At 44.8% G+C, this 24,892-nt stretch overlaps 1 protein-coding gene across 2 annotated transcripts in view; it reads left to right on the top strand.

The window, feature by feature from the left end:
• The window catches only part of kdm5a (lysine demethylase 5A), a 390,488-nt gene that overhangs the window by 150,943 nt on the left and 214,653 nt on the right, over positions 1 to 24,892 (top strand). For both annotated transcript variants that reach the window (XM_068051114.1, XM_068051113.1), the window contains 2 exons: positions 1,479 to 1,598; positions 22,625 to 22,783. In XM_068051114.1, the coding sequence (XP_067907215.1) occupies positions 1,479 to 1,598; positions 22,625 to 22,783 (279 nt within the window). The remainder of the gene's footprint in view (positions 1 to 1,478; positions 1,599 to 22,624; positions 22,784 to 24,892) is intronic.

Genomic DNA, 24,892 nt, shown 5'->3' with positions numbered 1-24,892 from the left:
CGTTATACAGCACCTCCCAAACCCGCGACCTCTGACACCTTGAAGGACAAGAGCAGCAAATACATGGGAACACCACCACCTGCAAGTTCCCGTCTAAGTCACACACCATCCTGACTTGGAACTATATCGCTGTTCCTTCACTGTCGCTGGGTCAAAATCCTGGAACTCCCTTCGTAACAGCACTGTGGGTGTACCTACCTCACATGGACTGCAGCGGTTCAAGAAGGCAGTTCACCACCACCTTCTTAAGAGCAATTAGGGATGGGCAATAAATGCTGGCATAGCCAGTGATGCCCACTTCCCATGAATGAATATAAAAAACTCGTATTCTCTCTCACAAATTAAGCAAGGTGTTGTAATTTAGCTTAATCTGCTATTTGTGCTCATAACTTTCTCAACCTGCCCTGCCACCTTAAACAATTTGTGCACATATACCCACAGGTCTCTCTGCTCCTGCAACCTCTTTAGAATTGTACCCTTTATTTTATATTGCATGCATTAAATTTCATCTGCAGTGTGTCCGCCCATTCTACCAGCCTGTCTGTGATACTACCAAGCTTTGTGTTATTGCAAATTTTGAAATTGGGCCCTGTATACCAAGATCTAGGTCATTAATATATATCAAAAAAGCAGTGGTCCTTAAACCATACTGTATACCTTCCTCCAATCTGATAAACAACCGTTCGCCACTACTCTGTCACTTAGCCAACTTTGCATTCTGTCCCTTTTATTCCATGGGCTTCAGCTTTGCTGGAAAGCATATTGTGTGGCACTTATCAAATGCCTTTTGGAAGTCCATGCACATTACATCAGCTACATTACCTGCATCAGCACTCTCTGTTGTCTCATCAAAATCTCAAAACGGTTAGTTAAACACGATTTACCTTCAACAAATCCGTGCTGGCTTTCCTTTTATTTATTTTTTTATTTAGAGATACAGCACGGAAACAGGCCCTTCGGCCCACCGAGTCTGTGCCGACCATCAACCACCCATTTATACTAATCCGACATCAATCCCATATTCCCTACCACATCCCCACCTTCCCTCAATTTCCCTACCACCTACCTATACTCGGGGCAATTTACAACGGCCAATTTACCTATCAACCTGCAAGTTTTTGGCTGTGGGAGGAAACCGGAGCACCCGGCGAAAACCCACACGGTTCACAGGGAGAACTTGCAAACTCCGCACAGGCAGTACCCAGAACCAAACCCGGGTCACTGGAGCTGTGAGGCTGCGGTGCTAACCACTGCGCCACTCTTAATCCATATTTGTCCAAGTGACAATTTTGTGCCAGATTAATGTTCTAAAAGCTTTTCCATCACCGAGGTTAAACTGACTGGCCTGTGCGCCCTAGTTTATAGGGAGCAAACACTTGCATATAGAAATGCACTTTTGCTTTAGACATAGGGAAAAGTACCTCGAGTACGCTTGAATTGTTTTGTAACCTTTGCTTGAATCTGTCCTCTGCACACAGGCATGCAGTAAGCCTCCTGAGGCATTTGGCTTTGAGCAGGCAGTCAGGGAGTACACACTCCAGAGCTTTGGTGAGATGGCAGATAACTTCAAATCGGATTACTTCAACATGCCAGTACATGTAAGTATCTTTGTTGTTGTTTCACCGCAGCACATGTAGAGTCATTTCGATTAGTGGAGTGTTGTGTGTGTTGTGAATGTAGTCCAGAATCTTTCAGTATCTAGTTGCATACAGTACCACTTATCAGGATCAGCCGATTATGACCTATTTATTCCTGCAGGTGTGGTGCACTCCAGACGAGAGTTAGAAATAGCAACCTTTTTTCAATATTCAAACAAAAGGTCCTTGTTGCAGTAAGGTGAACCAGAGTAAAAGATTAGTTTATGTACATTTTCTTGTGATCCTTTCTGAGAGAACAGGCAGATGAGCTCTCCTGACCAGTGCCACTGCAAAGTTTGAGTTGGGTTTGGGGTAAATAGCCTGAATTAATCATTTGTATTCTCCCTCCCTTCCCTCCCAGTGGTTTGCTCTGGACCCAAATATGGCGATTACAGTGTGGGATTTTCTGTGGGAACAGAACAGTACACATCCTCGTGTTTGGTGGTAGAAGTGAAACAAGTGAAACACTATTCATCATCTTACTCATGCACAGTTACAAAGGTTGAAGAGAAATTGAAATAATAATCAGAGATCTTCAATTAACAGCAAACTCGTATTTAATTTTACAGGAATCAGTGCAGATGGGGGCCAGTGTTGGGGGCTGGGGAGTAGCTAGGGCTAGGGGAGGGTATATGGGGAAGAGTGTTGGGCTATGTGGAGCCCAGAGGTGCGGTGTAGGGGCCAATTTGGCTAGTTCGAGCCAATGATGGAAGTGCGGGAGGGTAGTTGGGGAGGAGCGATGGGGGTAGATGAGGCCAGAGGGGCTGGAGAGTAGAAAAGGTGACTTTAAAATTAAACTGGTCAGAAAGTATTGACTCAGTTAAGCTTGAGCTGTAATCAAATGATGCCCGAGATAGGACAGATAGCCAATATAGATCATAGAATGGTTGCAGCAGAGAAGGAGTCCATTCAGCCTATTGTGTCCATGCCAGCTCTCTCCAATAAAAAAAAACTCACTCTCTGCCCTGCAGTTTTTTTCTCTTCAGGTAAATATTGAATTTCCTTTTAAAACCCACGATTGAATCTGCCTCCACCAAACCTCAGGCAGTGCATTCCAGATCCTAAACACATGTCTTAAAAGGTTTTTTCTCGTGTCGCTGCTGCTTCCTTTCCCAATCATCTTCAATGGGTCCCCTCTGGTTCTACCAATGGGAAAGTTTTTCCCTATCTTCTCTGTCCAGAACACCTAGTGGTGATTTTGAACACCACTATCAAATCGCCTCTTAATCTTCTCTTCACCAAGAGGAACAGCCCCAGCTTCTCCAGTCTATTCACATAACTGAAGTTCCTCATCTCTGGAACCATTCTCCTGAATCTTTTCTGCACCCTCTCTAATGCCTTCACATCCTTCCTAAACTGTGGTGCCCAGAACTGGACACTCAAATTGAGGCCGAACCAGATTTTATTTGAGTTTATCATAACTTCCTTGCTATTGTACTCTATATGCCCCTATATATAAAGCCCACAATCTCATATGCTTTATTAACCGCTTTCTCCACCTGCTCCTGCACCCCCTTTAGAATTGTACCCTTTATTTTATATTGTCTCTCTTCATTCTTCCTACCAAAATGCATCACTTCACACTTCTCTGCATTAAATTTCATCTGCCACTTGTCTGCCCATTCCAGCAGCCTGTCTGTGTCCTTTTGAAATTTATCATATCCTCTTGACAGTTCACAATACTTCCAAATTTTGTGGGATCTGCAAATTTTGAAATTGTCCTGTACAGCCAAGTCTAGGTCATTAATATATATCAAGGAAAGCAGTGGTCCTGACACCGACCCCTGGGGAACCCCACTATATACCTTCCTCCTGTCCCAAAAACAACCGTTCACCACTACTATCACTTTTCTGTCACTCAGCCAATTTCGTACCCATGCTGCTACTGTCCCTTTTATTTCACGGCCTTCAACTTTCCTGACAGGCCTGTTATATGACACTTTATCAAATACCTTTTGGAAGCTCGTGTACACTACATTACTCTCTGTTACCTCCTCAAAACACTCATGCAAGTTAGTTAAACACGATTTGCCCGTAACAAATCAGTGCTGGCTTTCCTTAATTAATCCACATTTATCGAAGTGAGAGTTAATTTTGTTCCAGATAAATACAAACAAAGAACAAAGAAAATTACAGCACAGGAACAGGCCCTTCGGCCCTCCAAGCCTGTGCCGATCCAGATCCTCTATCTAAACATGTCGCCTATTTTCTAAGGGTCTGTATCTCTTTGCTTCCTGCCCATTCATGTATCTGTCTAGATACATTGACGTTATCGTGTTCGCATCTACCACCTCCGCTGGCAACGCGTTCCAGGCACCCACCACCCTCTGCGTAAAGAACTTTCCACGCATATCCCCCCTAAACTTTTCCCCTCTCACTTTGAACTCGTGACCCCTAGTATTTGAATCCCCCACTCTGGGAAAAAGCTTCTTGCTATCCACCCTGTCGATACCTCTCATGATTTTGTACACCTCAATCAGGTCCCCCCTCAACCTCCGCCTTTCTAATGAAAATAATCCTAATCTACTCAACCTCTCTTCATAGCTAGCGCCCTCCATACCAGGCAACATCCTGGTGAACCTCCTCTGCACCCTCTCCAAAGCATCCACATCCTTTTGGTAATGTGGCGACCAGAACTGCACGCAGTATTCCAAATGTGGCCGAACCAAAGTCCTAAACAACTGTAACATGACCTGCCAACTCTTGTACTCAATACCCCATCCGATGAAGGAAAGCATGCCGTATGCCTTCTTGACCACTCTATTGACCTGCGTTGCCACCTTCAGGGAACAATGGACCTGAACACCCAAATCTCTCTGTACATCAATTTTCCCCAGGACTTTTCCATTTACTGTATAGTTCACTCTTGAATTGGATCTTCCAAAATGCATCACCTCGCATTTGCCCTGATTGAACTCCATCTGCCATTTCTCTGCCCAACTCTCCAATCTATCTATATTCTGCTGTATTCTCTGACAGTCCCCTTCACTATCTGCTACTCCACCAATCTTAGTGTCGTCTGCAAACTTGCTAATCAGACCACCTATACTTTCCTCCAAATCATTTATGTATATCACAAACAACAGTGGTCCCAGCACGGATCCCTGTGGAACACCACTGGTCACACGTCTCCATTTTGAGAAACTCCCTTCCACTGCTACTCTCTGTCTCCTGTTGCCCAGCCAGTTCTTTATCCATCGAGCTAGTACACCCTGGATCCCATGCGACTTCACTTTCTCCATCAGCCTACCATGGGGAACCTTATCAAATGCCTTACTGAAGTCCATGTATATGACATCTACAGCCCTTCCCTCATCAATCAACTTTGTCACTTCCTCAAAGAATTCTATTAAGTTGGTAAGACATGACCTTCCCTGCACAAAACCATGTTGCCTATCACTGATAAGCCCATTTTCTTCCAAATGGGAATAGATCCTATCCCTCAGTATCTTCTCCAGCAGCTTCCCTACCACTGACGTCAGGCTCACCGGTCTATAATTACCTGGATTATCCCTGCTACCCTTCTTAAACAAGGGGACAACATTAGCAATTCTCCAGTCCTCCGGGACCTCACCCGTGTTTAAGGATGCTGCAAAGATATCTGTTAAGGCCCCAGCTATTTCCTCTCTCGCTTCCCTCAGTTACCTGGGATAGATCCCATCCGGACCTGGGGACTTGTCCACCTTAATGCCTTTTAGAATACCCAACACTTCCTCCCTCCTTATGCCGACTTGACCGAGAGTAATCAAACATCTGTCCCTAACCTCAACATCCATCATGTCCCTCTCCTCGGTGAATACCGATGCAAAGTACTCGTTTAGAATCTCACCCATTTTCTCTGACTCCACGCATAACTTTCCTCCTTTGTCCTTGAGTGGGCCAATCCTTTCTCTAGTTACCCTCTTGCTCCTTATATATGAATAAAAGGCTTTGGGATTTTCCTTAACCCTGTTTGCTAAAGATATTTCATGACCCCTTTTAGCCCTCTTAATTCCTCGTTTCAGATTGGTCCTACAATCCCGATATTCTTTCAAAGCTTCGTCTTTCTTCAGCCGCCTGGACCTTATGTATGCTTCCTTTTTCCTCTTAGCTAGTCTCACAATTTCACCTGTCATCCATGGTTCCCTTATCTTGCCATTTTCACCCCTCATTTTCACAGGAACATGTCTCTCCTGCACACTAATCAACCTCTCTTTAAAAGCCTCCCACATATCAAATGTGGATTTAACCTCAAACAGCTGCTCCCAATCTACATTTCCCAGCTCCTGCCGAATTTTGGTATAGTTGGCCTTCCCCCAATTTAGCACTCTTCCTTGAGGACCACTCTCGTCTTTGTCCATGAGTATTCTAAAACTTACAGAATTGTGATCACTATTCCCAAAGTAGTCCCCGACTGAAACTTCAACCACCTGGCCGGGCTCATTCCCCAACACCAGGTCCAGTATGGCCCCTTCCCGAGTTGGACTATTTACATACTGCTCTAGAAAACCCTCCTGGATGCTCCTTACAAATTCTGCTCCATCTAGACCTCTAACACTAAGTGAATCCCAGTCAATGTTGGGAAAATTAAAATCTCCTATCACCACCACCCTGTTGCTCCTACATCTTTCCATAATCTGTTTACATATTTGTACCTCTATCTCACGCTCACTGTTGGGAGGCCTGTAGTACAGCCCCAACATTGTTACCGCACCCTTCCTATTTCTGAGTTCTGCCCATATTGCCTCACAGCTCGAGTCCTGCATAGTGCCTTCCTTCAGCACAGCTGTGATATCCTCTTTGACCAGTAATGCAACTCCTCCACCCCTCCACAGTTCCGAAGAAGGGTCACTGACCCGAAACGTTAACTCTGCTTCTCTTTCCACAGATGCTGCCAGACCTGCTGAGTGAATCCAGCATTTCTTGTTTTTGTTTCCTCCACCCCTTTTACCTCCCTCTCTATCCCGCCTGAAGCATCGGTATCCTGGGATATTTAGTTGCCAATCATGCCCTTCCCTTAACCAAGTCTCAGTAATAGCAATAACATCATACTCCCAGGTACTAATCCAAGCCCTAAATTCATCTGCCTTACCTACTACACTTCTTGCATTAAAACAAATGCACCTCAGACCACCAGTCCCTTTGCTTTCATCATCTGCTCCCTGCCTACTCTTTCCCTTAGTCACGCTGACTTCATTATCTAGTTCCTTACAGGCTTTAGTTACTACCTCCTTACTGTCCACTGACCTCCTCATTTGGTTCCCATCCCCCTGCCACATTAGTTTAAACCCTCCCCAACAGCATTAGCAAAAGCACCCCCAAGGACATTGGTTCCAGTCCGGCCCAGGTGTAGACCGTCCAATTTGTAATAGTCCCACCTCCCCCAGAACCGGTCCCAATGTCCCAAAAATCTGAACCCCTCCCTCCTGCACCATCTCTCAAGCCACGCATTCATCCTGACTGTTCTTTCATTTCTACTCTGACTATCACGTGGCACTGGTAGCAATCCTGAGATTACTACCTCTGAGGTCCTACTTTTTAACTTGGCTCCCAACTCCCTAAATTCTGCTTGTAGGACCTCATCCCGTTTTTTACCTATATCATTGGTGCCTATGTGCACAACGACAACTGGCTGTTCACCCTCCCCCTTCAGAATGTTCTGCAGCCGATCTGAGACATCCCTGACCTGTGCACCTGGGAGGCAACATACCATTCGAGAGTCTCGTTTTCAACCACAGAACAGCCTATCTACTCCCCTTACAATCGAATCCCCTATGACTGTAGCCCTTCCACTCTTTTTCCCACCCTTCTGAACAGCAGAGCCAGCCACAGTGCCATGAACCTGGCTACTGCTGCCTTCCCCTGGTGAGCCATCTCCCTCAACAGTATCCAAAACAGTATATCTGTTGTGGAGGGAGATGACCGCAGGGGACACCTGCGCTGCCTTCCTGCTCTTTCTCTGCCTTTTGGTCACCCATTCCCTTTCTCCCTCAGCAATCCTAATCTGCGGTGTGACCAATTCGCTAAACGTGCTATCCACTACCTCCTCAGCATCGCGGATGCTCCAAAGTGAGTCCATCCGCAGCTCCAGAGCCGCCATGCGGTCTAACAAGAGCTGCAGCTGGACACACTTCCTGCACGTGAAGGAGTCAGGGACATCAGCCGTGTCTCTGAGCTCCCACATTGAGCAAGAGGAGCATAACACGGGTCTGAGATCTCCTGCCATTTTTAATCTTAAGCTTAACTTAGTCTGAAACTTAGATAAATGAAAAAGGAACGAAAAGTTTTTACCAATCACACGATAAAAAACAAAGTAGAAAAAGCCTTACCTTATCTACACACCACCGAGTCCTTTTTTTTTGGTTAGAGGAGGAGGGCGGGTGGGAGACACTACCCGTGTAGTGTCTCGGGTTCATTTATGGGTTTCTTTATGGGTTTGAATTCTCAAACTTTTATTTCAAACCAGTCGCACAGAAATATTTTCTGAGATGGGATTTATTTTTCACTATTGAAATATAGAATAGAACTTCATCTTGTTTTCCTAAGGGATTTAAAGAGGGATAACTTTGAATTTTGATGTTCCTCTTGATTAGGTGTTCTTTTTGTTAGTCACATTAAGCTACTTCTCTATTTCAATTAAAATATTTCTTCTGAACTAATGTTGACAATTAAGGGTATTTTTATTAATGTAAAACTGCACAATTAACATAAAAGCAAAATACTGCGGATGCTGGAAATCTGAAATAAAAACAAGAAATGCTGGAATCACTCAGCAGGTCTGGCAGCATCTGTGGAAAGAGAAGCAGAGTTAACGTTTCGGGTCAGTGACCCTTCTTCGGAACTGGAAGGGTCCTCTGCCTCAGCAGCTCTTATCAAAGTCACAAAAAACTACCTTGTCCACATCCTTCTCGACCTGTCTGCAGCCTTTGACACAGTTGACTACACCATCCTCCTCTAATTCTCCCCACTGTGTTATGACAGTGCTTCTATATTTTTGTGAAGTATTTTTTTTGACGACTCATGTATTTTAGAATTATTTTATTTGGGAAAATTGAAAAGGATTCCATAGATTTTTTTCACTGGGGTAATTGAAAGGACACTGAGAGGTCTTGTTTGAAAATAACATTTACTGGCAGTGACCTGTCTTCAGATAAATACCCAGCAGGGGCTTTTTGACTTGAGGGAGATGTTCACAGACAAGTGAAAGGTCAAGATTTATAGGGGTCAGCAGGCTTGACTCTTGAGATATTGTTTTGGTTTTGCTTTGGACAGTGTGTTGGGGTGTGAACTGTTTTGAAGGCAGGTGGAGAAAACCAGCCAAGACAGCAGTCACCATCAGCACCCTCTTCCATCTCTTTGAGAACTTCCTGAGAATCAAGTGTAAGAAATAGAGAAACTGATACTGCATTTTTCCTGAAAAGCCTGCCAAACTGATTTTTAACGTCGCCTGAAAAGAATGGTTCTAGAAAGATCCCAGTGACAGCCGTATTTGGGATGCCAAACCAAAAAGGAATTACTGACATCTTTCCATATCTTTTTTTTTCTTCAGGAATTAGCAAATATTTGGCAAATATTCTTCTTTGTCTTTTTTTTGTAACAGAGCTCGCTTTTCCACCACCGAGGTTAAACTGACTGACTTGTAGTTGCTGGACTTATCCTGACGTCCTTTTTTGAACAAGGGTGTAATGTTTGCGATTCTCCAGTCCTCTGGCATCACCCCTTTATCGAAGAAGGGTTGGCAGATTATGGCCAGTGCCTCTGCAATTTCCGCCCTTACTTCCCTCGCTATCCTTACATGCGGCATAGTGGCACAGTGGTTAGCACCGCAGCCTCACAGCTCCAGAGACCCGGGTTCAATTCTGGGTACTGCCTGTGTGGACTTTGCAAGTTCTCCCTGTGTCTGCGTGGGTTTTCTATGGGTGCTCCGGTTTCCTCCCACATGCCAAAGACTTGCAGGTTGATAGGTTAGTTGGCCATTATTAATTGCCCCTTGTATAGGTAGGTGGTAAGGAAATATAGGGACCGGTGGGGACGTGGTAGGGATATGGGATTAGTGTAGGATTAGTATAAGTGGGTGGTTGATGGTCGGCACAGACTCGGTAGGCCGAAGGGCCTGTTTCAGTGCTGTATCTCTAAACTAAACTAAATGCATCTTATCAACTTTAAGTTCAGCTAACCTATCTAATACCTCCTCTTTATCAAATTTTAATCCATCCAGTATCTCAGCAACCTCCTCTTTCACTATGCCTTGGGCAGCATCTTCTTCCTTTGTAAAGACAGATGCAAAGTACTCATTTAGTACCTCAGCCATGCCCTCTGCCTCCATGTGTAAATCCCCTTTTAGGTCCCTATTCGGCCCCACTCCTCTCTTTATCACCCTTTTACTATTTATATGCCTGCAGAAGACCTTTGGAATCCTTTTTATGTTAGCTGCCAATCTCTTCTCGTTCTTTCTCTTTGCTTCGATTATTTTTTTTTCATTTCCCCTCTGACCCTTCTATATTTTGCCTGGTTCTCAATTGTATTATCTGCCTGACATCTGTCATACTGATTAGGGAAGACATTGCAGTATTGGAACGGTAGGATGTCCTTGAAGGGGCAAGGATAGAATCCATTTGGTTAGAGTTGAGGAGCTGAAAGGGAATGATCACGTTACTGGGGGTATTTTGTAGGCCTCCAAATAGTGAGGGAGAGATTGAGGACCCAAATCTGCAGGGAAATCACAGTTATGTGCAAGAACTATAAAGTGGTGATATTGGGGTAATTTTAGAGTAAAGGGTAAGAAGGGGGAGGAATTTCTGAGGTGTGTTCAGGAGAACTTCCTTTATCAATATGTTCTCAGCTCAACGAGAAAGGAGGCATTGCTGGATCTGGTGTTGGGAAATGAGGTGCACCAAGTGAACCAAGCATCTGTCAGGGGCAATTGGGTAAGAGTGATCATTATATCATAAGGTTTAGACTAATAATGCAAAAAAGCAAGGAACAAAATAAGGTATAATGTCTAGATCGGAAGAGGGCTAATTTCAATGCAATGAGAAGGGATCTAGCCAGGGTAGAATGGAATCAAATACTGACAGGAAGAGCTGTATCGGAACAATGGGTTATCATTAAGGAAAAGATGCTTCAGGTACAGGCTAGGAACATTCCAACAAGGATGAAAGGTAGAGGAACCAAGAACAGGGCTCCTTGGTTGACGAGGGAAATAGAGATTACGAAGAAACAAAAAAAGTGTGTATGATACATGTCACATGAACTCATCAAGTGAGAACCAGGCCAATAACCATAAGTTGCGAGGGGAGGTGACGAGGAAAATTAGACTGGCAAAGAGAGAATATGAGAATAGAATGGCAGTCAACGTGAAAGGGGACCCAAAGATCTTCTACCGGCATGTAAATATTAAGTGAGTAGTAAGAGGTGGAGTGGGGCTTATTAGGGACAAAAAGGGTAATATATGGTTAGAGGCGCAGAGCAAGGCTAATATACTTAATGAGTACTCGAATAAGGAAATGGAATCTGACAAGATATCAGTAAAAGCAGAGAGAGTAGAGGCAATGGATAGGGTACAAATTGTGAGAGAAGGCTTTCAATGCTTCGGGCAGATAAGTCACCTGGTCTGATGGCTTATATCCCAGGTTGCTAAAGGCAGTGGAGATGAAGATAGTGGAAGGGCTTGCCATAATCTTCCAATCTTCCCTGGATACAGGGGAGGTGCCACAGGATCAGAGAGTGGCAAATGTGATGCCTTTATTCAAGTTAGTGTGTAAGGACAGTCCGAGCAACTAAGGCCAGATAGTTAACATCAGTGGTGGGTAAGGTTTTAGAAGCAGTAATCAGGGAAAATATCAAATGATACTTGGAGAGGTTTGAGTTAGTTAAGGATAGTCATCATGGATTTTGTAAAAGGCAGATCATGTTTGACTCATCTAATTGAATTTTTTGATGAATAGAGAAGTTTGATGAAGGGAATGCGGTAGATGTTGTTTATATGGATTTTAAGAAAGGATTTGATAAGGTGCCACATAAAAGGCTGGTTAACAAAATTGAGGCTCATGGCGTAGGAGAGTCAGTGTCCAATTAGATTTTTTTAAAAAACTGACTTAAGGGCAGAAAACGTGAGTCGTATTCAATGGTTGCTTTCCGACTGCAGGATGGTACACAGTGGTATTTCCCAAGGGTCAGTATTGGGGCCACTGCTTTTTTTGCTGTATGAATGTCTTGGATCTTGGAATACAGAGTAGAATCTCAAAATTTGCCAATGACACCAAACCTGGAGGTGCAGCAAACAGTGAAGATGATATGAACAGCCTGCAACAGGACATAGATAGGCTAGCAGAATGGGCAGCCAGGCAGCAGATGGAATTTAATGCTGACAAGTGTGAGGTGATGCATTTTGGCAGAAGGAATAGAGAGGCAATATATACTTAATGGCACAGTTCTAAAGAGTGTGCAGGGACCTGGAGGTTCATGTGCATCAATCTTTGAAGGTAGCTGGACATATTGAGAGAGTGATTAGCAAAGCATATGGGATCTTGGGCTTCAAAAATAGAAGCATTGAGTACAAAAGCAGGAAAGTTATGCTGAATCTTTATAACACTCTGGTTAGGCCCCAACTGGAGTATTGTGTCCAGTTCTGTTCACCACACTTCAGGAAGGATGTGAGGGTCCTTGAGAGGGTGTAGAGGAGATTTACCAGAATGGTTCCAGGAATGAGGGATGTTTGTTTCAAGATTAGGTTGGAGAAGCTGCGTTTGATCCCCTTGGAACAAAGGAGATTATGAAAGGCTGAGATAAGTTAGACATAATGGTACGAGGATTAGGGGATACATTGAAAGTTTTGGGCAAGAGGTTCAGGATGAGCTTTTTTGCGCAGTGCGTGGTAATGACCTGAAACTCGCTGCCCACAAGGCTGGTGGAAGCGGAGACAATCAATGACTTCAGGAGGAAGTCGGATGGCCAGTTGAAGGAAACGGATATTGAGCAAGGGAATGGGACTAACTGAATAGCTCTGTGGAGAGTCAGCAAGGACTCGATGGGCTGAATGGTCTCCTACTATGCCGTAAATGACTCCATGACTCTATCTAAGCTGTACCCATCACTAACTGCCCCATGTACACTGTACCCGTCAATAACTGCCCCATGTACGCTGTACCCGTCAATAACTGTCTTGTGGAAACTGTACCTGTCCATGACTGTATTGGTAGGAGTGACCACCGCACAGTCCTTGTGGAGACAAAGTCCTGTCTTCACATTGAGGATACCCTCCATTGTGTTGTGTGGCACTTCTTCTTTGGCCTCCTTATCTCGAGAGACAATGGATAAGCGCCTGGAGGTGGTCAGTGGTTTGTGAAGCAGCGCCTGGAGTGGCTATAAAGGCCAATTCTAGAGTGACAGGCTCTTCCACAGGTGCTGCAGAGAAATTTGTTTGTCGGGGCTGTTACACAGTTGGCTCTCCCCTTGCACCTCTGTCTTTTTTCCTGCCAACTACGAAGTCTCTTCGACTCACCACACTATAGCCCCGTCTTTATGGCTGCCCGCCAGCTCTGGCGAACGCTGGCAACTAACTCCCACGACTTGTGATCAATGTCACAGGATTTCATGTCTCATTTGCAGACGTCTTTAAAGCGGAGACATGGACGGCCGGTGGGTCTGCTACCAGTGGCGAGCTCGCTGTACAATGTGTCTTTGGGGATCCTGCCATCTTCCATGCGGCTCACATGGCCGAGCCATCTCAAGCGCCGCTGACTCAGTAGTGTGTATAAGCTGGGGATGTTGGCCGCCTCGAGGACTTCTGTGTTGGAGATACGGTCCTGCCACCTGATGCCAAGTATTCTCCAGAGGCAGCAAAGATGGAATGAATTGAGACGTCGCTCTTGGCTGACATACGTTGTCCAGGCCTCGCTGCCATAGAGCAAGGTACTGAGGACACAGGCTTGATACACTCGGACTTTTGTGTTCCGTGTCAGTGTGCCATTTTCCCACACTCTCTTGGCCAGTCTGGACATAGCAGTGGAAGCCTTTCCCATGCGCTTGTTGATTTCTGCATCGAGAGACAGGTTACTGGTGATAGTTGAGCCTAGGTAGGTGAACTCTTGAACCACTTCCAGAGCGTGGTCGCCAATATTGATGGATGGAGCATTTCTGACATCCTGCCCCATGATGTTCGTTTTCTTGAGGCTGATGGTTAGGCCAAATTCGTTGCAGGCAGCCGCAAACCTGTCGATGAGACTCTGCAGGCACTCTTCAGTGTGAGATGTTAAAGCAGCATCGTCAGCAAAGAGGAGTTCCCTGATGAGGACTTTCCGTACTTTGGACTTCGCTCTTAGACGGGCAAGGTTGAACAACCTGCCCCCTGATCTTGTGTGGAGGAAAATTCCTTCGTCAGAGGACTTGAACGCATGTGAAAGCAGCAGGGAGAAGAAAATCCCAAAATGTGTGGGTGCGAGAACACAGCCCTGTTTCACGTCACTCAGGATAGGAAAGGGCTCTGATGAGGAGCCACCATGTTGAATTGTGCCTTTCATATGTGGCACTACCACCATGCTAAATGGGATAGATTTCGAACAGATCTAGCAATGCAAAACTGGGCATCCATGAGGTGCTGTGGGCCATCAGCAGCAGCAGAATTGTACTCAACCACAATCTAACCTCATTGCCCGGCATAGCCCCCACTCTACCATTACCATCAAGCCAGGGTATCAACCCTGGTTCAATGAAGTGTGCAGGAGGGCATGCCAGGAGCAGCATCAGGCATACCTCAAAATGAGGTGTCAACCTGGTGACGTTACAACCCAGGGCTACTTGCGTGCCAAACAGTGTAAGCAGCATGCGATAGACAGAGCTAAGCGATCCCACAACCAATGGATCAGATCTAAGCTCTGCAGTCCTGCCACATCCAATCGTGAATGGTGGTGGACAATTAACTAACTGGAGGAGGTGGATTGACAAATATCCCTATCCCCAGTGATGGGGGAGCCCAGCACATCAGTGCGAAAGATAAGGCTGAAGCATTTGCAACAATCTTCAGCCAAAAGTGCCGAGTGGATGATCCATCTCGGCCTCCTCCTGAGCTCTCCAGCATCACAGATGCCAGACTTCAGCCAATTCAATTCACTCCACCTGATATCAAGAAACGACTGAAGGCACTGGATACTGCAAAGGCTATGGGCCCTGACAACATTCTGGCAATAGTACTGAAGACCTGTGCTCCAGAACTTGCCGCGCCCCTAGCTAAGCTGTTCCAGTATAGCTACAACACTGGCATCTACCTGGCAATGTGGAAAATTGCCCAGGTATGTCCTGTGCACAAAAAGCAGGACAAGTTCCACCAGGCCGATTACCTTCCTGTCAGTCTGCTCTCAATCATCAGTAAGGTGATGGAAGATGTCGTCGACAGTGCTATCACGCGGCACTTGCCTAGCAATAACCTGCATGGTGACGCTCAGTTTGGGTTCCACAATGGCCACTCAGCTCCTGACCTCATTACAACTTTGGTTCAAACATGGACAAAAGAGCTGAACTCGGTGAGAGTGACTGCCCTTGACAGCAAGGCAGCATTTGACCGAGTATGGCATCAAGGTGCCCTAGTAAAACTGAAGTCAATGGGACTCAAAGGAAAAGTCTCCGCTGGTTGGAGTCATACCTAGCACAAAGGAAGATGGTTGTGGTTGTTGGAGGTCAATCATCTGAGCTCCATGATATCACTGCAGGAGTTCCTCAGGGTAGTGTCCTAGGCCCAACCATCTTCAGCTGCTTCATCAATGACCTTCCTTTAGTCATAAGGTCAGAAGTGGGGCAATGTTCAGCACCGTTCGCAACTCCTCAGAAACTGAAGCAGTCCGTGTAGAAATGCAGCAAGACCTGGACAATATCCAGGCTGATAAGTGGCAAATAAGATTTGCGCCACAGAAGTGCCAGGCAATGACCATCTCCAACAAAGAGAGAATCTGACCATCTCCCGTTCACATTCTATGGCATTACGATCACAGAATCCCCCACTATCAACATCCTAGGGGTTACCATTGACCAGAAACTGAACTGGAGTAGCCATATAAATACTGTGGCTACAAGAGCAGGTCAGAGACTAAGAATCCTGTGGTGAATAACTCACCACCTGACTCCCCAAAGCCTGTCCACCATCGACCAGTCAGGAATATGATGGAATACTCTCCACTTGCCTGGGTGGGTGCAGCTCCAACAACACTCAAGAATCTTGACACCATCCAGGACAAAGCAACCCGCTTGATTGGCATACCATCCACAAACATTCACTCCCTCCACCACCGACGCACAGTGGCAGCATTGTGTACCATCTATAAGATGCACTGCAGCAACGCATCAAGGCTCCTTAGACAGCACCTTCCAAACCTACAACCTCTACCACCTTGAAGGACAAGGGCAGCAGGTGCATGGTGTTACAACCGACCACTCCAGTCAAAGCCTCCAATCTCAATATACAATTCTGATTGTGGTGTGAGAAATGCACTGTTAATTCAATCCCGTTCCTCCACAGATCGCCTAACATATCATTTTAAACTTTCCAAATTAAAGAAAAACCAGCCAAATTGTACCATCTATTAACCCCTGAATGAGGCTAACCAAACCAGTTATCTTTAAATCAACAAATTAACTGTTTAATTAAAAAAATTCTTAAACACTATTAAGACATAAACAACATTTAAAGTAGAAAGAATTAGAGTCCTTGCGGATTTACGTTCCTGCCAGATGTGGAACAGTCCAAGGTTGCTTGAAGTCCTCACAGCTGTCCGATGGGGTAAACAGGTTCTTCAATAGTCCGTAGTCTAATCCAGAAGTTGAAATTGTTGCTTTCCTTCTTCAGCGATGAATTTCTACAATTAACAACTTGCCGACACTTTTTAATGCATCAATTTGGCTTTAGAATTTTTGAGGGATAAAAGATTGTCACAGTCTAACTTCCTTTCCTTCAGTTTAGATTATCAGAGATCTGTGTTTTGGCTTGACTTTTTAGAATTTTGAGAGAGAATAATAAATAAACAGACTAAATTCTCTTCCATCAGTTTAAATGGTCTGAGAGCGCTCCTTTCAGGTGCTAACACACAGCTGTCTATCTGTTTGTTAGAACAGGCTGTTGTTTTCCACTATAAGCCAGTTCAAAATTAAATTGTAACATATGTATTTCTTGATGTATAGTCTGAGTGGCTGCAGCCAAGGCAACCAGGATGCACCCTTTGAAGCTGGTTGGTTCCCTTTCTGTATGGTTGTGTCCAACGGCAACCAAAAGGCACCTTCTCGGTAACTCCTGAGGCCTGCTTGTTCTTAAAGCAGTACTGATCCTTTGCTGTCTTAAAGACACACTACATATTTCCTGAAAAAAAACCCTACAGGATCAGGACAATGGGAACACCACCACCTGCAAGTTTGCCTCCAAACGACACGCCATCCTGATTTGGAACTATATCGCTGTTCCTTCACTCTCGCTGGGTCAAATTCCTGGAACTCTCTTCCTAACAGCACTGTGGGTGTACCTACCTCACATGGACTGCAGCGGTTGAAGAAGGCAGTTCACCACCACCTTCTCAATGGCAATTAGGGATGGGCAATAAGTGCTGGCATAGCCAACGATGCCCACATCCCCTGTACAAATAAAGTAAAAGTGCACTCTACCCATCCCTATCTGCCCTGTGTGCACTCTACCTGTTACTCCCTCTCATGTCATTTGTGGCACAGAAGGAGGTCTTTCAGCCCATCAAGTCCATGCTGGCTCTCCGCAGAGCAGTCCAGTCAGTCTCATTCCATCACTTGATCCCTGTAGCGATGCAAGCTTATTTCCTTCAAACGCCCATCCAGTTTCCTTCCGAAATCATTGTCTCTGCTTCCACCACCACTTTAAACAGTGAGTTCCAGATCGTTACCACCTGCTGCGTAAAAAAAAGTATTTCTCGCATCTTCCTGCATCACTTGCCCAAAACGTTAAATCTGTGTCCCCTAATACTTGTACCATTACCTAATGGCAACAGTTTTTCTTTGTCTATCTTATTCAAACCTTTTATCATCTTGTACACCTCTATCAAATCTCCCCTCAATCTCCTTTGCTCCAAGGAGAACAACGCCAGCTTCTCCAACCTAATCTTGTAGTTAAAGTCCTTCATGCCTGGAACCATCCTGGTAAATTGTCTCTGCACCCTCTCGAGGAACCTCACATCCTTCCTAAAGTGTGGTGACCAGAACTCCAATACTCTCGTTGGGGCCTAACCAGAGCTTTATAAACGTTCAGCATATGTTCCCTGCTTTTGTACTCAATACTTTTATTTCTGAAGCCCAAGATCCCATATGCTTTGCTAACCACTCTCAATATGTCCAGCTACCTTCAAAGATCGATGCACATGCACCCCCAGGTCCCTCTATTCCTGCACACTGTTTAGAACTGTGTCATTAAGTATATATTGCCTGTCCCCATCCCTTCTGCCAAAGTACATCATCTCTCACTCCTTTATATTAAATTCCATTTGCCACTTGTCTTCCCATTCTGCTAACCTATCTATTTCCTGTTGCAATCTATTGGTATCATCCTCACTCTTGCTACATCTCCAAGTTTGATATAATTGGCAAATTTTGAAATCTTACTCTCTATTCCAATATCCAATGTCAAAAAAGCAAATGGTCCTAGCAGTGACCCTTGGGGAACACCACTGTCTACCATCCTCCAGTCTGAAATGTAACGATTTACTTTGACTCTAATATAAAAGCAAAATACTGCAGATGCTGGAAATCTGAAACATAAGAATAGAGTTCTGAAGAAGGGTCACTGACCTGAAACGTTAAATTGCTTCTCTCTCCACAGATGCTGCTAGACCTGCTGCGCATTTCCAGCATTTCTTGTTTTTATTTCATTTACCATGACTTGCTGTTTTCTATCCTTAAGCCATTTTTTGTATCCAAGCTGACACTGACCCTTCTATTCCATGAACCTCAATTTTGTTAACCAGCCTTTTATGTGGTAGTTTATCAAAAGCTTTCTTAAAATCCATATGGACAACATCCAGTGCATTCCCTTGATCAATCTTCTCTGTTACTTCATCAAAAAATTCAATTAGATTAGTCAAGTACGAATCAAATCCGTGCTGGCCATCCTTAATGAACTCAAACCTGTCCAAGTGCCTGTTGATTATTGTTCTTTAAACCTTACCCACCACTGATTTTAAACTGACTGGTCTGTAGATACTCGGACTGTCTTTACACCCTTTCTTGAATAAGGGTGTCACATTTTCCACTCTCCAATCCTCTGCCACCTCCCCCATATCTAGCGAAGATTGGAAGATTATGACAAGCCCTTCTGCTATCTCCACCCCTACATTTTGTTGGCATTCCATTCCTTCGTAAACACCGATGCAAAGTACTCATCAAATTTCTGGCCTTGCTCTGTGCCTCTAAGCATATATCACCCTCTTTGTCCCTAATAGGTCCCACCCTGCCTCTTACTACCTGCTTACTATTTATATGCTGGTAAGAGAATTTTGGGTTCCCTTTTATGTTGACTGTAATTCTATTCTCATATTCTGTCTTTGCCAGTCTTATTTTCCTCTGCACTTCCCCTCCCAAGTTATTGTATTTGATCTGGTTCTGACTTGAAGAATTCACCTGACATGCATCATACACCCTCTTTTAAAAAAAAAATCTGTACCTGTCACCAACTGCCCCATGTACGCTGTAGCTGTCACTGACTGCCCCAGGTACACTGTTGCTGCCATGTGCACGGTAGCCATCACGGACGGCCCCCAGCGCACGGTAGCCGCCACGGACGGCCTCATGTATACCGTACCTATCATTAGCATAGGAAATAAGAGCAGGAGTAGGCCATTCGGCCCGTTGAACCTGTTCCACCATTCGACTAGATTATGGATGAACTACCTCAATGCCATTTTCCTGCACCATCCCCATATACTTGATACCTTTTAATATCTAGAAATCTGTCGAACTTTGTCTTGAATATGCTCAATGACTGAGCCTCCACAGCACTCTGGGGTAGAGAATTCCAAAGAGTTACCACCTTCTGAGTGAAGAAATTCCATCTCATCTCAGTCCTAAATGGCCTGCCCATTATTCTGAGACTGGGTCCCCTGTTGAAAGATCCCCCCAGCTGGGGAAACATCCTTCCTGCATCTACCCCGTTGAGCCCTGTAAGAATTTTGTATGTTTCGATGAGATCATAAGATAGATTAGGGTAATGCAGTTGATGTGGTCGACTTGGATTTTAGCAAAATTTATGACAAGGTTCCACATGACAGACTGGTTAATAAAATGAAATCCCATGGGATCCAGGGAAATGCAGCAAGATGGATACAAAATTGGTTCAGTGGCAGGAAACAAAGGGTAATTGTTGACGGGTGTTTCAGCAACTGGAGAGCTGTTTCCAGTGGTGTTCTGCAAAGCTCAGTACTGGGTCCCCTACTTTTTGTGGTATATACTAAGAATGTGGGCATAAATGTAGGGGGCATGATCAATTAGTTTGCAGATGATACAAAGATTGGCCGTGTGGTAGATAGTGAGGAGGATAGCTGTAGGCTGCAGGAAGATATTGATGGTCTGGTCAGATGGACAGAAATGTGCCTAATGGAATTCAACCTGGAGAAGTGTGAGGTGATGCATTTGGGGAGGTCAAACAAGGCTGGGCGGCGCAGTGGTTAGCACCGCAGCCTCACAGCTCCAGTGACCCGGGTTCAATTCTGGGTACTGCCTGTGTGGAGTTTGCAAGTTCTCCCTGTGTCTGCGTGGGTTTCCTCCGGGTGCTCCGGTTTCCTCCCACATGCCAAAGACTTGCAGGTTGCTAGGTTAATTGACCATTATAGATTGCCCCTAGTATAGGTAGGTGGTAGGGAAATATAGGGACAGGTGGGGATGTGGTAGGAATATGGAATTAGTGTAGAGTTACTATAAATGGGTGGTTGATGGTCGGCACAGACTCGGTGGGCTGAAGGGCCTGTTTCAGTGCTGTATCTCTAAACTAAAGGCTAAGGAATAGATGATTAATGGGAAAATGCTGAGAAGTGTAGAGAAAGTGAGGGACCTTGGAGTGAATGTCCACAGATCCCTGAAGGTAGCAGGACAGATTGATAAAGTGGTTAAGAAGGCATATGGAATCCTTTCCTTTATTTACCGAAGTATAGAATATAAGAGCAGGGAGGTTATGCTGGAACTGTATAACTCATTGGTTAGGCCACAATGTGAGTACTATGTGCAGTTCTGGTCACCTCATTACAGAAAGGATGTAATTGCACAAGAGAGGGTACAGAGGAGATTTACGAGGATGTTGCCAGGACTAGAAAAATGCAGCTATGATGAAAGATTGGATAGGCTGGGGTTGTTTTCCTTGCAACAGAGAAGGCTGAGGGGAGATCTGATTGACATGTACAAAATTATGAGGGGCCTGTTTAGAGTGGAGGTGAATCATCTATTCCCTTAGCAGAAAGGTCAGTGATGAGGGGGCATAGATTTAGTGATTGGTAGAATGTTAGAGGGGAGATGAGGAAAAATATTTCACCCAGAGGGTGATGGGGGTCTGGAACTCACTGCCTGAAAGGTAGTTGAGGCAGAGACCCTCAACTCATTGAAAAGGAGTCTGGATATGCACCTCAAGTGCCGTAATCTGCAGGGCTACGGATCAAATGCTGGAAGGTGGGATTAGAATAGGTGGATAATTTTTCAGCCAGCACAGACACGATGGGCCAAGCGGCCTTTTTCTGTGCCTCAGAATCATAGAAATCATAGAAAGTTTATCACCTAAATGCTAGAGAATACAGGTCCAGTCTCCTCATAGGACAATCCCACCATCCCAGGGATCAGTCTGATGAACCTTCATTGCACTCCCTTGATGATAAGTATATCCTTCCTTAGGTAAGGAGGCCAAAACTGTACACAATATTCCAGGGACAGTCTTACCAAGGCTTTATACAATTGCAGCAAGACTTCTTTACTCCTGAACTCAAATCTTGCAGTAAAGGCCAACATATCATTTACCTTCCTAATTGCGTGCTGCACCTGCATGTCAGTTCTCAGTGACTTATGAACCAGGACACCCAGGTCCCTTTGGACATCAACACTTCCCAATCTCTCACCATTTAAGAAATACTCGACATTTCTGTTTTTCCTACCAAAAGTGGATAACTTCACATTTTTCCACATTATATTCAATGTGCCATGTTCTTGCCCACTCACTTAGCCTGTCTGAATCCCCTTGAAGCCTCTTTGCATTCTCCTCACAACTCACATTCCCACCTAGCTTTGTATCACCAGCAAACTTAGAAATATTACATTTGGTCCCCACATCCAAATCATTGATATAGATTGTGAATAGCTGGGACCCAAGGACTGACCGTTGAGGTACCCCACTAGTCATAGCCTGCCAGCTCTGTTTTCTGTCTGTTAACCAATTCTCAATCCATGCCAGTTCTATGTGCTCTAATTTTGGTTGCTAACCTGTGGGGGAGCTTATTGAAAGTCTTCTGAAAATCCAAATACACCACATCCATTGGTTCTCCCTTAACTATTCTGCTAGTTACATCCTGAAAGAACTTCAACAGGCTTTGTCAAAAATGGTTTCCTTTTCTTAAATCCAAGTTAACTGCCCAATCCTACCATTATTTTCGATATGTTCTGTTATCGCATCCTTTATAATAGATTCTAGCATTTTCCCTACTAATGTCAGGCTAACAGGTCTGTAGTTCTCTGTTTTCTCTCTCCCTCTTTTCTTAAATAGTGGGTTTACATTTTCTACCTTCCAAACTGCAGGAACTGTTCCAGAATCTATAGAACTTTTGAAGATGATCACCAACACATCCATCTAACTGCCCTGTGTACACTGTACTGGTCACTCCGTCCCCATGTATGCTGCTCCGGGCACTCCCCACTCCACCATCAGTCCTGCACCATGTAGACTGTGTCTGTCACTCCCTGCCCCCTCGGTGCCTGGTCCTATAGCACCTTTGGTCCGTCACTAATAGCTATCCATCTCTCTCTCGCTCTTTCTCTGGCAGATGGTCCCGACGGAGTTAGTAGAGAAAGAGTTTTGGCGACTTGTAAGTAGCATTGAAGAGGATGTTATTGTGGAGTATGGTGCTGACATTACCTCGAAGGAATTTGGCAGTGGATTCCCAGTCAAAGAGACCCAAAGAAGGCTGATGCCTGAAGAGGAGGTAAGACTTTATTTTGGTGCTCTTTCTCCAGCTCCCCTCCCCCAAAAGCACATGGTGTTAATCGAAGGGGTGATGTGATAAACTTGGTTGTCTGAAACCTTATTTGCTTACAAAGTTTGCCATTTTAATACCATTTGTAAATGGCATGACTGATGTTCTAACTGCAGGCACTCTGGCATAATACGCTGAATTTCACCATGAGCATCGGCAACTGGACAGTGTGGTCATTTCCGGGTCACAAACCCATTTGAGGCGGTAGCACGCCTACTGGCTGAATTTTACACGAGGCGCCCCATTAGGTGGCCTCCTTGTCTGGCCCCCAATTAGGGATGGCGGGCGGGTTCTGGAGGCAGGAGCTCCAGATACTGCATGGGAGGCCACCAGCCTTCACTGTCACCAGTGGGAGCGCTGCTGAGGCCCAAGCGCAGGGAAGCATTGGCGCCTCCTTCAGTATTGGGAGTGGCTGAGAGCACATTAGGCCCATGACACTCAGAGACATCTGTCTCAAATCCCACACTTGATGGCAAGGCTGTGACATGGGAAGATAGCAGCCATTTTCTGTTGGAAGTATTGAGATCTCAGTCAGCTGTAATGCAGCCACCATCCCCTGCAGTGCAGCTGCTTCCTCTGTCCTGCCGGGATGCAGACACACCAGGGGCGGGAGGGCAGTGGGCTGCGTGAAGCCGGCTAAATTACTGCATTGCTGCAATAATCATAGTTAAGTGGCTGCTTAAGTAGCTTGATTGCGTTCCACCACTGCCAGATGGGTTGCGTTCAGCACTTCATGCCCGCCTCTGAGAAAAGCGCAAGGAGGCAGGAGTACATCAGAGAGAGGGTCCGACACTTTTTAGTGCACTTATTCCTGCTCCCCTTACCCTCACCTTCAAAGCCGCCTCCATGCAACTAGGAAAATTCTGCCCATTGTGTTTGATGATGAACAGTAACGGTGAAATAGGCTTGTACAGATATTACATGCACCCTTAAAAATCTGGATATGGCAGCAGGATTCCTTTTAACGCCATCTTGTGAAGGCACATGTCTACTGTATGCAGTTTTCAGGAAGCCGAAAGGTGGACCAGGTCATACAGAAGGTCCCAATTTTTCAATTTGGTCCACAGTAGCTGGCACTGTTCAATTTGGTTTTTAAGTAATGAATCCTGCAAGAAGTCTGTTCTTGTTTTACTTGTACCATTATCTTGCCACTGACACTTGTTGCCTTAATAGAAGGGAAGTTGAGTTTCATTTTTCCTCATTTCAGAAAATTATGACCATCAGAATGAAAATTGTATTATTCTGCAGTATAAATCAGGCAGGATCATGAAGGCAGATTCTGTGACATTATTTAGGAATAGTGTTCCTGTAGAGTAGATTCTAAAGTGGGTTGGGATGTCTGGGGAAGTGCTTCTTGTTGAAAGTAATCTCCCCATTTCTGGTTAAAAAAGATTTATTGGTCTTGTGTCTAAGCTACTGCAGTGATGTAAATTACAGGTAGGTTACAGAAGCTCCATTATATTAATTGGAAAGCAGCACTTTAGGCTGAGCTCAAGGCCAATGCAGAGTTAGGGTTAGTGTTAAACTTCAGCACTTTTATAAGTGAATGTATCGGATAAGTCCAGGGCAAGAAAATACAAGTATTATCCATGAGCAGGTGTGACCACTTGGAGATGTCTTTGTGTGTGAAAGAAAGGGTGCTTATTTTTTAAAAGCATCAGTGGGAGAAGATAAAGGAATTGCGATAGATGTATGCAGTGGCTTTCAGAAGGCTCAATTTAAGGTGCCACATAACAGGTTGGTTATAAGTTATGTGGTATAAAAAGGAATGTAGCCACATGGATCTGTGCTGTTACCTGTATTGACCATTTGGATAATAATTGGAAATAGACACGCAAAATTAGACCAAAGTTTATTGCTACCAAATTAGGAGGAAAAACTCTGGGAAATTCAGAGTGTAAACAAGTTATCAGAGTGGGAAGACAGGTGGTAATTTCCATTTAGTGCAGAGAACTGTGTTACAAAGAAAGAACTTGCTTTCACATAGTATCTTTCAGACCCTCTGGGTGTCCTAACGTGTTTCACAGCCAAGAATTGCTTCTGTTCTGAACTGGAGGC

The sequence above is a fragment of the Heterodontus francisci genome, chromosome 18 (assembly GCF_036365525.1).
Source record: "Heterodontus francisci isolate sHetFra1 chromosome 18, sHetFra1.hap1, whole genome shotgun sequence".
NCBI classification, from domain to species: Eukaryota; Metazoa; Chordata; class Chondrichthyes; order Heterodontiformes; family Heterodontidae; genus Heterodontus; species Heterodontus francisci.
Note: the sequence above shows the minus strand (reverse complement) of the source record. Positions and strands in the feature narration are given on the sequence as shown.